This window comes from Acipenser ruthenus, chromosome 10, assembly GCF_902713425.1.
Source record: "Acipenser ruthenus chromosome 10, fAciRut3.2 maternal haplotype, whole genome shotgun sequence".
In the NCBI taxonomy this organism is placed as follows: domain Eukaryota; kingdom Metazoa; phylum Chordata; class Actinopteri; order Acipenseriformes; family Acipenseridae; genus Acipenser; species Acipenser ruthenus.
In genome coordinates, this window is record NC_081198.1 from 23,965,338 (window position 1) to 23,978,811 (window position 13,474).

The following is a 13,474-nucleotide window of genomic DNA, read 5'->3' on the forward strand; positions in this document are numbered from 1 at the left end:
TCCCATGTACCAATACCTATACACCAACATTAAAACAGCACTGTGGCAGTCTGGCTCGCAGTGGTGAAGTGGATGACATCACGGACCAGGAAGTAACTGACACCAAAACAGTGGATGGGCGGGTGAAGCTGAATGCTATTGCACTCAGCGTATTTAATAACAAACAAAACAAAAGATTTAAACAAAACAACAAAACACAAAACAAAAGGGCACGAGGGCCAAACGAATAAACAAACAAACAAGTAAGTGTCGTGCTGGATACTCCAGCACGTTTTAGCAATTGTTAATTAAGTTTTGCTCGCTCTCTCCGCTTCCCGTACTCTCCTCTGTACACCCAACCTCAAGTGCAGAGACCTGCAGGTTTATATACTCTGGCCGAGGGATTAACTAGTAGTTAATTATCTTATTATCCCTCGGCCAGAGTCTGCACGCGTTTGGTAAGGATGCATGACTGTCAGCTAGTTAAATAATCAGTAGCTGATCAGCCATGCATCCTCACAGGGTTTTTAAATATAATAATAAAAGACGCGGCGCTTTTACCCGCACCGCAAACAAAAATACAAATAATAATACATAGAGGCGGGACACTCCGCCACAAGCACACATAACATATAACACAGAAATGCACACAGGGGTGGGACACATTGCCACAAGCGATCAGTAAATTTTGTTCATTAACAGCTTTGAAAAAAACAAATGCACATAAATACTAAAAAGAAACTGTATAATACAATGGGAGAAACATTTATAATACAAAATCCACTGACAAAGACTTTGTCAAAATATTTGTGCTCAATTAATTAACCCCCCCGCCCCCCCCCCCCCCCGCCACACACCATGTAGTCATGCCTTTACCTGGTGAACCCCTTTGGCTGCTTATAAAAATAACCCAATAAATGTGAATGACTGTGTGTATTTATTACAATCACAAAATACATATCAATACTAAAATATAAAACACTGAAAAACATCTGTTATTTATATCACAGTTGTTTTGCTATATGGTGCTTTTAAAAATATGGAAAGCAGCATCATAATTCAAATCTAAAACGATGGAGTTTTTTTGTTTTGTACTACAGTTATGTCATAATGGGTCATCAGAACTGCTGAGTTACAGTAGTAAAAGAACAAGCAGCTTCAAATGTCATTGTCATTGCTTTTACATTCCCCTTAATATTCTATGATGGTATCGACCATTCGGAGAGGTTCTGGGTGCTGTTGCTCTCAGTTAGTACCATTGTTTATTCTATGATGGTATTGGTTATTCTGAGAGGTTCTGGGTGCCTTTGCTCTCAATTAGTACCATTTTTTATTCTATGATGGTAACGGTCATTCCGAGAGGTTCTGGGTCCTGTTGCTTTCAGTTTGTATCTATGTTTCTCTAAATCTGGCTTTGAGCTTATCTGGCCTTCTCTCAAATCACATGACAATGGGCTCTTCAATTGTGCTATCCCACCTACTGTACATATATATGGACATGTAGTAGATGGTGTGGACCAGTGTTGACACTTAAGATCCTCCAGAGAGTAAATGTTGCAGACAGCATGCTGACACTTAGGATTCTCCAGAGAAGCTCAAACCCAGGTAAATCTAGAGACAAATTCAAACGAGCTGTGAAGATCCTGTACTTACTCTTCTTGAAGTGCGTATTGGTGGGTTGGTTTTATTGTTAGCTTCTTAATTAGAACAGTCATACAAAACATTTTAATGATGGACTTGTAGGCCCTTTTAGCTTAAAAATACATACCGATCCAGAATGGCAGTTTTCCAGCAAACTTCCACAGCCACTTGATTTCTTTTTCGGAATGAACACTGACGAGGTGGCTTTGGAACCTGAATGACAACAAAATGAATGTAGTTTTTACCACAAGTCCTTTGTTAATAAGATAAATCATTAGGGGATCACATTTTTAATTCAGAATGTCCAATTACATTCCCTTACAGCAGCAATTCCCCACAACTGCTCAGGAGACCTGAAGGTCTGTGGGTGTCCTCCGATCCCATGACCAAGTCAACGGCCTCTTTACACCCAGCAACAAGAGAGCGGATGTTGGCGAGTTACCGGCCTTTGGAGGAGAAAAGCCAGCCCTGCAGGTGTCCGCTTTACCTCACCAGTCATCTAACCCTAACCCTAACCCTAAACCTAACCCTGACTATATTACCATGTTTACCTAGCTACTTTTAAACACAGCTGTCCCAGGTCTAACCTGTGTCCAGTCATCCGAAAAGTGTCCTGCTCCAGAAGGGGCTCTGCAACGGCTTTGGTCTGTTTTTTGCTCGACTGTAAACGCAGAGGTCCCTGAGGCGGCTCATGTTTGCCACATACACTTGCCCCCCAACTGTAAAATTGTTGAATCGTTCTGGTTTTTCTATTTTTTTTTAAGTACAAAACACTAACAGTGTGCTCAGGAAGTTAACAGCATTTATTGGGTTGTGTTAGGGACATTGAAAATAAAAACAATGTTATGCATTATGTGTTTAATAATTCTGGTTATGTGTATATCACTTGTTTAAATGGTAATAGCTGATCTATTTTTCTAATCTGACTTTTTGTACATTTAATATGTTTTGATTAGATGTAGAAAGAAAACAACGAGTTGTTAAGATCGCAATTCGATATGATGTCATCGGATACGCACTGCATTCAGGGGCTATGCGCGCGCATATGAGACCAAAGACAGGTCTCAGTTACATGTGCAAATGCACTATAAGACTCATTTTGAACACCATGCAGCCACACTATACTTGGAACTGCCTTTACCAGCCACTCGAGGACCCAAAAATAAGTTACTGACTGTCAGTAATAGGGTTGTGTGGCAATGTGCCCCGCCCCTGTGTGCATTTCTGTGTATGTATATATGCGTGCGTATGTTAATGTTGGTGTATAGATTGGTACACGGGATATAAACGGGTCTGTGTTTCACGTGTGTTTAAAGTGTATAATTATATTTAGGCACGAGGATGGCACATCACTTCACGTGCTGGTTAAATGTAATATGTGAGCACGGGGTTGCACAGAATTAATTCACGTGCTGGGATTCAAGTGAATGATTAATTAGTAATTGAATCCCAGCACAACAGTATATATAGATGCACATTTTCACTCGGTCGTGGTTAGGTGTTCAGAGAGTGGAGAACGGGAGAGAGAGAGGAGAGTTAAATCGTTAAGTATAAATATAATAAGTGTATTCTCACCGTGTTTGTTCGTCTCCGTTTCACCTGTGTGTTAGTGTCTAGTCGTTTTGTCTGTCTGTTTATTTTGGCGTCAAGTGCCGTGTCCTGTTTTTGTACTGTTAAACCTTTTTATTTTGTTAATAAACGCTGAGTGCAGCCATTGCACTCAGCTCATCATCACAACCACTGTCTTTGTTTGAATTACTTCCTGCTTCTGGTCTGACACCACCCACTCTGGCCGTCTTTGTGACACGTGGTGTCATCGTGGGATAATAGCGCCTCCAAGCGTCAGACCAGGAGAGGGGGTTTTGTGAAAAAAAAAAAAAAAAAAAAATAGTAAAGCGAGGATGGGAAGAAAGAGCTGCAGGAAGCAGCAGAAGCAGCAGCAGCAACAACAACAGCTGCAGCCCTCATCCTGCATGCCGGGCTGGGAGGAGGACAGCCACAACGGGGCAGTAGCCACCCCTCTACCCCCACTGCCACCGGGTTCCCCACCGTCCCGGGAAATATGGGACTGGCTGGTGCACCCCGAGGGGAACTTCGCCAGTGACCTCCCCATGGTTATTCACGCACTGCAGATGCGAGATGGGAAACGATGGGAGGACTGGGAGCAACAGCACAACCCGGCATCCGTTCGTGACCTCACCATTGTGGTGCTGGGTTACCTAGCTGCAGACATGGGAGGGATGCCTTCCAGTGAGCAAGAGGGAGAGGAGCAGTCGCTGCCCTCTCCAGTACCTGAGCGGGAGGAGCCTGAGCGTCCACAGCCCGAGTGGGAGGAGCCTGAGCGTCCACAGCCCAAGCGGGAGGAGCCTGAGCGTCCACAGCCCAAGCGGGAGGAGCCCGAACGTCCTACGCCTGAGTGGGAGGAGCCCGAACGTCCTACGCCTGAGTGGGAGGAGCCCGAACGTCCTACGCCTGAGTGGGAGGAGCCCGAACGTCCTACGCCTGAGTGGGGGGAGCCCGAACGTCCACAGCCCAAGAGGGGGGAGTCGGTGCGTCCACAGCCCAACAGGGAGGAGTCGGTGCGTCCACAGCCCAACAGGGAGGAGTCGGTGCGTCCACAGCCCAAAAGGGAGGAGTCGGTGCATCCACAGCCCAAAAGGGAGGAGTCGGTGCATCCACAGCCCAAAAGGGAGGAGTCGGTGCGTCCACACCCCAAAAGGGAGGAGTCGGTGCGTCCACAGCCCGAAGAGAGGGAAGTCGGGGCTTTCACAGCCCTAGGACCCAAGCTGCCAGCAGAGGGAGAATGCCTGCTGGTTCCACCTCCACCAGCAGAGGGAGAATGCCTGCTGGTCCCACCTCCACCAGCAGAGGGTGAATACCTGCTGGTGCCGTCCCAAGAGCCAGAAGGGGAGGAGTTACAGGCTCAACCCCCTGAAAATTTTTGGGGGGGAGAAGGGCAGGATGCTGGTGTCCCCCAGCAGCCTCTAGCTATGCTGCTGAAGGCAGCACGGCGCGCACATGCCCAGCCGCCACAGCAGAGGGAGCCAGCACCGCCACAGCCTCCCTCTGAGTGGCCAGCATCAGCCCCATCGCCTCTACCTCCGCCACCTCCACCAGCAGAGGGTGAATACCTGCTGGTTCCACCTCCACCGCAGTGGGAGGACTGCTTGCCCCTCCCACCTCCACCAGCAGAGGGTGAATACCTGCTGGTCCCACCTCCACCAGCAGAGGGTGAATGCCTGCTGGTTCCACCTCCACCGCAGTGGGAGGACTGCTTGCCCCTCCCACCTCCACCAGCAGAGGGTGAATACCTGCTGGTTCCACCTCCACCGCAGTGGGAGGACTGCTGGCCCCTCCCACCTCCACCAGCAGAGGGTGAATACCTGCTGGTTCCACCATCACCAGGAGCAGAGGAGCTGGAGCTGCCTCTGCCTCCACCACCGCCAGGAGCAGAGGAGCTGGAGCTGCTTCCGCCACCGCCCGGAGCAGAGGAGCAGGAGCTGCCTCTGCTGCCCGTACCTCCACAGGGAGTACGGTGGCCGGAGCCCCAGAAAGGGGAGCTGCCGGCCACGAAGAAGGGGGACGAGGTCTGGAGACCACTTTCCCCAGCAGCAGTTTCGCTGCAGGAGTTCTTGTGGCCGGAGCCCCACAGGAGGGAGCTGCCGGCTACGAAGAAGGGGGAGGTCGGGGGACCACCTGCCCCCGCAGCTTTTTCGCTGCAGGACAGGACCAACAGGCTGTCAGCCGTGCCACTACCGGCAGGGGTGCTGACAGCATGGCCAGCCATGGGCCCACTGAAGCCTCCCTTCCCAGCCCGAGACTTTGTCCTGGACTGCTGGGTTTTTAAGGGGGGAGGTGGCCGTTGAGGCCATGTGTGCTGCGCACAAGGGGGGGTATATGTGGCAATGTGCCCCGCCCCTGTGTGCATTTCTGTGTATGTATATATGCGTGCGTATGTTAATGTTGGTGTATAGATTGGTACACGGGATATAAACGGGTCTGTGTTTCACGTGTGTTTAAAGTGTATAATTATATTTAGGCACGAGGATGGCACATCACTTCACGTGCTGGTTAAATGTAATATGTGAGCACGGGGTTGCACAGAATTAATTCACGTGCTGGGATTCAAGTGAATGATTAATTAGTAATTGAATCCCAGCACAACAGTATATATAGATGCACATTTTCACTCGGTCGTGGTTAGGTGTTCAGAGAGTGGAGAACGGGAGAGAGAGAGGAGAGTTAAATCGTTAAGTATAAATATAATAAGTGTATTCTCACCGTGTTTGTTCGTCTCCGTTTCACCTGTGTGTTAGTGTCTAGTCGTTTTGTCTGTCTGTTTATTTTGGCGTCAAGTGCCGTGTCCTGTTTTTGTACTGTTAAACCTTTTTATTTTGTTAATAAACGCTGAGTGCAGCCATTGCACTCAGCTCATCATCACAACCACTGTCTTTGTTTGAATTACTTCCTGCTTCTGGTCTGACACCACCCACTCTGGCCGTCTTTGTGACAGGTTGTTATTTAATAAATACACTTTGATATTTATGAAACTGTTTACGAAACTAACAGCAGTGTGGAAATGGCTTCTTTAAAGAAGGAGTTTTATTAATTGAGCCCTTTGTCACATGATGCTACAGGTCATATTTCCAAAGCATTTACTCCATTATTTACCTTATTTTTTGCTAGATGAACATTCAATAGTACAGAACTTAAAAACAACGTGTGCTTAAGAGACCTTCAATTACATTAGTTAGATGTTTGATATTATTTTTATAAAGTTAATAGGCATCTCCTTTTAAAAAGTGAGGATTTAATTAAAAACTGCAGACTGAAAGTCTATGCCTTTTACTGTACTTACAAGACAAGACAAACAAACATGCGCTAACACTAATAGAAAAGGTAGAAAAGGTGTCTGGTTGCCCTTACATTAGTCTGCAGTCCTTCTCGGCTCTCTCCCAGGTGGCTAAATATGAAGGGCTCAGGCTGTAGCAGTGCTTCCCATGGAGCGTCCAGCCAGGTGGGCAGCTTGAGTTATCAACACTCTGAGACAATGAGAGAGGCATTCATTACACAGGAGAGCAGAGTTATCAACACTCTGAGACAATGAGAGCGGCATTCATTACACAGGAGAGCAGAGTTATCAACACTCTGAGACAATGAGAGGCATTCATTACACAGGAGAGCAGTAGAAAAGGAGTTAAGAAAGAACAAAAGCATGGTCACATCATTTTGATTTGCCTACTACACTGCTGGAATCACAATAATTTGTTACAAATATATTTTTTTAAATAAAAAAATACCGGATTCTGCCGAATCAACGCCCCAGTTTGAACAAAATTTTCACCATTAATTTCCAGTTTTAAATAATCACGCGCAAATAATGCCAGAGGGGAAATATTGCAGCTCTTGTGAAAAAAACTGCCTAGAAGTAGTTGCACTGTGCATGAATGATTCAGACAATTGCTTGCACCATCAGTAATGAAGGTACGCTTTCCTGTCAAGCTACAATCCATGGTTTGGATTTTTTTTTTTTTTTCAGACACTGCAAGAGCTAGTAACTCAGGCATTTTTTTAGTATTGAACATTTTAATGCTATAGTGCAACTTTTATTATTTCATGTTGTTTTTTCACACTGGGCACTCCAATTTCTTACTTAGAGATTATGTAAAGCCCTTTATTTTAGTGGATAGAAAATGTCATGTCTTTCTATATTTTTAGCGCCTTTTATTCTAGTGTTTTTCATGAAGTGATTTTGCACTGCACACTGTAGCTTTAAAGCTTAATGTTTGTTTCATGAAAATATTTGAAATGACAAAACAGTGGACATACAGCAACTTTGAATTGTATTTTACCCGTCAATAAATATGTTAAGTGCACTCCTTGATTCTTTAGCATGACTGTGTGCTGTGCTCTACCTCTGAATTTTAAACATGCTTGATTGTAAACGTAATCTACCTACCTAATGTTACAAATACTCCCTCTGCAAAAATGCCTGTAATTTTGCCCCTGCCTGATTCATCCATCCATTATCATTAACCTTTTACTCCTTTACAGGGTCGCGGTGAGCCGGAGCCTAACCCGGCATACACAGGGCACAAGGCGAGACTACACCCTGGACGGGACACCAGTCCATCGCAGGGCACCACACACACTCACACAGAGGGCAATTTAGAGTGACCAGTCAACCTGGACAGCATGTCTTTGGATGGAAACCAGCGTACCCGGAGAAAACCCATGCAAACACGGGGAGAACATGCAAACTCCACACAGACAGTACCTTAGGCCAGATTCGAACCTAGGACCCTGGCGCTGTGAGGCAGCAGCGCTAACCACTACGCCACCGTGCTGCCCCTCTGCCTGATTCAATTGAAGTCTTACAAATTTTAAAAGGAGTTGACAAAGTTAACTCTAACCAATACTTCAAATGCAGCACAAAAACCCGGACTAGAGGACATAGCTGGAAATTAAAGGAGACACTTCTTCACACAGAGGGAGGTCAGGGTATGGAATGGGTAACCTAGTCACATTGTTGATGCTTAATCACTGGGATCTTTTAAGACTCAACTTGACAAAGTTTTGACAGCAATCAGCTACAAGGAACCATACGAGAAGATGGGCCGAATGGCCTCCTCTGATTCACACATTTTCTTATGCTTTTTTTTTTTTAATGATTATCAGCCACTGCTGCCAAGTGTTGTTCCTGTAGACAACTGATTTGTCCATAAAGAGACACTGGGTGGATCCACTGGGGCCACTGGGCATAAAAAAATATCTTTTTATTTATTTATTTATTTATTTATTTAATTACAATTTTATTTTAGTCCCCCCTCCACAGAGAGAAAACAATGGCTATTAAAGCAAAAAGCAGACAGAAAAAGAGTGTCTGAGAGCGAAAGAACCATTAACTAGGGAGAAAGAAAGAGTGGGAGAAATAACCACTAACTAAGAAGAAAGTGTTTGAGGGAGAAAGAACCACTAACTAGGGAGAAAGAAAGTGTTTGAAGAGAAATAACCACTAACTAGAGAGAACATTGCAATCGATGTGCAGTAAAACATGATTTAAGATAATCAAGATTATCGTAATATTTTTTAAATGATCATTGAAAATGTAATTATCGTCCAACCCAATTCTCTATCTGAAAACTCATCCCACACTCCACACGGAACTGCCTTTTCTAGGTGAGGCCCTGAGGACCCCAATGGTTTTTGGAGTTTCTGTCCAGCCCGGATGCTTACTGTGCTCAAGATTGCTGGTGCGCTTATGTACACAGGTGGCGAGTCCCCCTGTGGAATTTCTCCTCCCCTGTTGAGATGGAGAGAGGAGGGCTGCCAGGACCAGCTTTGTGGGACGTGCAGGTCTGTCTGGAAGGAGCTGGGCTGCACTGGGACTGCCACTCTCTTCTCTCCCACTCTCAGTGGAATAATCCCGTGGAACTAAACAAAGAGACACAAAGACGACACAGCGATGTCTGAATTGGAAATCAGCCTACACTGCCTGATCACTTTGTTAGGACTACCTGGTTGGATTTAACATCGCCCTGATGTGTTCTCCTAGTATGTATAAAAGACATTCAAAACACTTAAAATCTACTAGGCAGTATTTGGTACCCATGTCTATAGAACTGTACAGGAAAGGAAATAATTAGGTCATGCTTTATTTTTAGTTTAATAACTTTAACTAGCTTACAAACATTATTGGTTTGTTAATACTGAATATAGTAACTTATAAATTGTTCCAAGTTAATAAACCATGAAATGGGTTACATTGGTATAAAAAGCACTTTTAAGGATGTTACTTTAATAATGTTTTGAAAATGAGACCGGGTTTTTCTATTATTATTCTGTTTTCATTACTTTATAAACTGCAGTGTTCTAAAACTGCGGGTGTATCTCAATGCTGGAGCCCCATAATATAAAGGCAGCCAGACACAGGACACAATGTGACAAGAGGATATATGAGGTAATGCTGCACATTAATAGAACGTTAGGTTATTATCATAACCATGGTTCCCTGAAATAGAAATGCAACCATTACCTAACAGGTATTTACTTCCTAAAGACCCAGAAACCTGAATATTCTATACCAAAGCTGCTTGCAGAGCCTGTGACGTAGTCATGCCTGCCCCCGATGGCATAAAAGGACTACAAGCACAGATCTCAGCGTCATTTTTTTTTCAAGCCTGCTGCAATCCTGGATGCAGTGACCTTGAAGGTTAATGGTTACATTTCTATTTCAGGGAACCAGGGTTATGATAATAACCTAACGTTCCCTTTCAAGTACGAAATGTAACCATTACCTAATGGGTGAGAGTACCAAAGACGTGGCAAAGGAAAATGGAAGAATGACTGGAATACTACAAGGCTAAGCCGAAGGCTACCTTGTGCGTTACCATTAGGAACCCCAATAACAAGTAGCTAGGACTACAAAATTGAAGGAGATACTCACCACAATCTCTATGTTGTAAGGGCAACACAAAGCCAGAGTTTTGTGGATCCACAACATGCCCCTGATGGAATGGGCAGTGAGGTTTTCTGAAGGGGGCAAGTTGGCACGCTCATAGGTAGTCCTGACTGTGTCCATTTGGAATGCCTCTGTTTAGACAGGGCTTGAGCCTCCAGTGAGGAACAATATCCTTCATAGGCGGCCAAAGCTGCCGAGCTCCTTTTAAAAATTTGCCCCGCCAGGAAGCGGGCTTCTGGGGAGACCGAGTCAATATTGACATGGAAAGCTGAAATAGCTGCCATATAGGGATTTCCCCTTGTCAAACAGGTCTTGCAAAAACTGCAGTATAACTGCCATGGGACAGGTCGAGAACCCTGCAGGGTGTCAATAATCCTATTGGACAGACCCAAATGGCTTAAATGCAGCCGTTCAGGGGCCAAACCCAGAGCTGTAGGCTCTATGGGTCGGGATACCATAAGGTTCCCCGTGCCTGACTGAGCAGGTCGTGGCGCTTGGGCAGTCTCCAGACACAGCAGAGCATTTTCTCCAGACACAGCAGAAGCATTGTGAGCGGTGGGAAGGCATATAACAGTTACCTCAGCCACAGGTGTGCCAAGGCACCCCCTGTGCCCCCCTGCCATTCCACACAGCGCCCCAGCCCAGGCTGGACGCGTCCGTGGTGATGACCTCCCTTCTTCCCGTCTGGTGACAGTGCCTAGGCATAGCGCTAGGCAGGCTGTTTCTACCAAGTGAGCGCCTTCAGATAGTGGCGAGACACTGTCAATAGGCAGCCATGGTTCAACACTGGCTGAAAAACCCTGCTGTTGAACTAGGCTTGGAGAGGGCACATGCGCAGGAGACCCAATGGAAGTTTCTGGGAAGCTGCTGTCATCAAGCCCAGAAGTCTCTGGAATGTCACTACTGTGAGTACTTTGTTGAGCTGAAAGAGGTCAAACAGGTGGCTATTCTCTGCACTCTGCCATCCGACAGAGTGGACAGCATGGACCTGTATCCAAGCACACTCCCAGATAGGAGGCTGTCTGTGAAGGTGTAAGCGGGCTTTTTGCACGATTCGACAACAGGCCCAACCGATGAAGGAGGCCAGTGATGAGCTCCGTGTGGGCCTCTGCCTGTGTTGGAGACTGGGCACAAATGAGTCATGCAAGTAATTGAGCACTCTGGTGTCTTGGAGTCTCAATGGGGCAAGGATAGCTTCCATGCACTTAGAAACAGGGAGCCAAATGGGCGGACACGGAACTCGTACGCTGTTCCCTGAAAGCGAACAGCAGGTATATCCTGTGCCCTAATGAAATGGTTGATCTTTCAGAAATAAGCATCTTTTAGGTCCATTTTGGTGAAGCAGTTGCCTGGCCTAGTTGACTGCAACAGCTGTTGCATGGTCAACATTATGAACCTCCGTCGAGTCAGATACAGTTGCCACCTCCTGAGACACTACCGCAGCGTCTCGCGGGTCCGTGACGTTGGAGTCATACCCTGAAAGGGAGGGGGATCGTGCTTGAACTGCAGAGAGTAGCCAGTGTGAACAGTAGTAAGCACCCAGATGTATGTGGTGCACTAACGCCAACACTCCAGGTGGCTCCCTGGAAAGGGGTCCTGGGCCTGTAGCAGCAAGCTCCTAGGGCTGATGTTGGGCTTGTGGCTTAGCCTGAGACTTTTGTTTCTGCACCTGGCAGTGGCATTTGTTAAAGCCCCCGTAGCACACAGCCACGGGCCAGTTATGAAAACCACTTCTGGCAGTAGTTACAGTCAGCTGTGTCGGTGTATGCGGCTGCTGGGGCCATGGACACCAGTTTGCTGCTGGTTTACGCACTGGGGGTAGTCGCTTGGGAAGCAGACGCATGAGCTCCTTTGTGGACTCCCATGCGCGGTGAGAGCGTTGCTACAGTATGTGAGTCACAGTGCACCTCAGTGCTGACCTGAGCACCCCCAGCCTTCTACAAGCCCTGAGCTCTTCTCCTCATAGCTACAATATGTGAGTCACTGTGTACCTCAGTGCTGACCTGAGCACCCCCAGCCTTCTGCAAGCCCTGAGCTCTTCTCCTCATAGCTACAGTATGTGAGTCACTGTGTACCTTAGTGCTGACCTGAGCATCCCCAGCCTTCTGCAAGCTCTGATTTCTTCTCCTCATAGCTACAGTATGTGAGTCACTGTGTACCTTAGTGCTGACCTGAGCACCCCCAGCCTAAAACACAGAAACACTCACGGTCCATACTGTCTCTTCATTTTTCCTTTCAACCCCCGAAGGACGAACCTGTAAGGCAAATATGAAGAATCACTGCCATCCTCACTATAGACCTGATTTGTGGTTTAACAGCATGCAGGTAACCCAGTCGTGGATTACAAGCAGTTATTTTTGAAAGCTTTACAGACAATGGAAAGTTGTAAGAATTTAGAAAAACATTCTACCAGAATGCTTAGTTAATTTCTTCATACCACAATGGAGAAATTCTTGTCCAATTTTGAAATTTGCCCCAGTTTACAAAATAGCATTGACAGTAGTCTGCCAACATGACACACAGGACTCAATAATAATTTCAAAGCATAATGCTACTGCAGCTTCACTCTTGTGCTTTATCATGACAACAGCACCCCCCGATGCAATTCCACCTGTATTATCACCCACCCTTCTGCTGCTGCCGACTACTTGGAGATGTTTCCTCGTCTGCGGTCTGGGAACCTCCTCTTGGACCACGCCCCCGCTGTAGTCCAGATAGTGGTCAGTCTGGGGGACGTCCCCCCTGAGCGGAGAAGCATAGCGCTCCCACGGCTCCTCCCTCTTCGAGCTGGACCCCTTCTCTGGATGAGAGACTGAGCTCCCACCGTTCGAGGGCCTGTCAATCGCTGGGATAAAAGACATCTCAACATTGCCATCTGGACGTAGCTCCTCAGGGTCACAGCTACCTAAGAGCAATAGATAAAAGGGGCGTGATACTGTTGGGACAAAATTCAATTTTAGAGTGGAAAATCATCTGATTAATTTATCAAAAACTGAACAGGACAGTGGGAAGATAAATTGCTTAATAAAAATTGGAAATATTTGATGAATTATTTAAATAAAAGGTAACTTACTCAATTGTAAATACTTTGTTGTTATATCATTTAGACTATATAGTATGACATATGAAAACATATAAATATGTACATATTTCAAATTGTATATTTATATAATATTAATCTAATTTAATTTGTTCATTAACTGAATATTAGACTTGAAAATTTGAAAATTTGACAAACTCAGATAAAACCAAAAATAAAATATATATTTTTTTTTTGTTCTATTATTACATTCTATGGCAACTGTTTATTGTAATCTAGTTTTGGGTAATGGGCTCCCAGAGTGCAAGGCCTCGTCTCCATGAGGAATTCTCAGGATTAGCTGAGCTGGACGG

General features: G+C 45.8%; 1 protein-coding gene across 2 annotated transcripts in view; it reads right to left on the minus strand.

Moving 5' to 3' along the window:
• The window catches only part of frem1b (Fras1 related extracellular matrix 1b), a 157,792-nt gene that overhangs the window by 5,286 nt on the left and 139,032 nt on the right, over positions 1 to 13,474 (minus strand). For both annotated transcript variants that reach the window (XM_059031962.1, XM_034017493.3), the window contains 5 exons: positions 12,709 to 12,986; positions 12,289 to 12,336; positions 8,857 to 9,054; positions 6,547 to 6,662; positions 1,748 to 1,833 (listed from right to left, as the gene is read on the minus strand). In XM_059031962.1, coding sequence (XP_058887945.1) covers positions 1,748 to 1,833; positions 6,547 to 6,662; positions 8,857 to 9,054; positions 12,289 to 12,336; positions 12,709 to 12,986 — 726 coding nt within the window. The remainder of the gene's footprint in view (positions 1 to 1,747; positions 1,834 to 6,546; positions 6,663 to 8,856; positions 9,055 to 12,288; positions 12,337 to 12,708; positions 12,987 to 13,474) is intronic.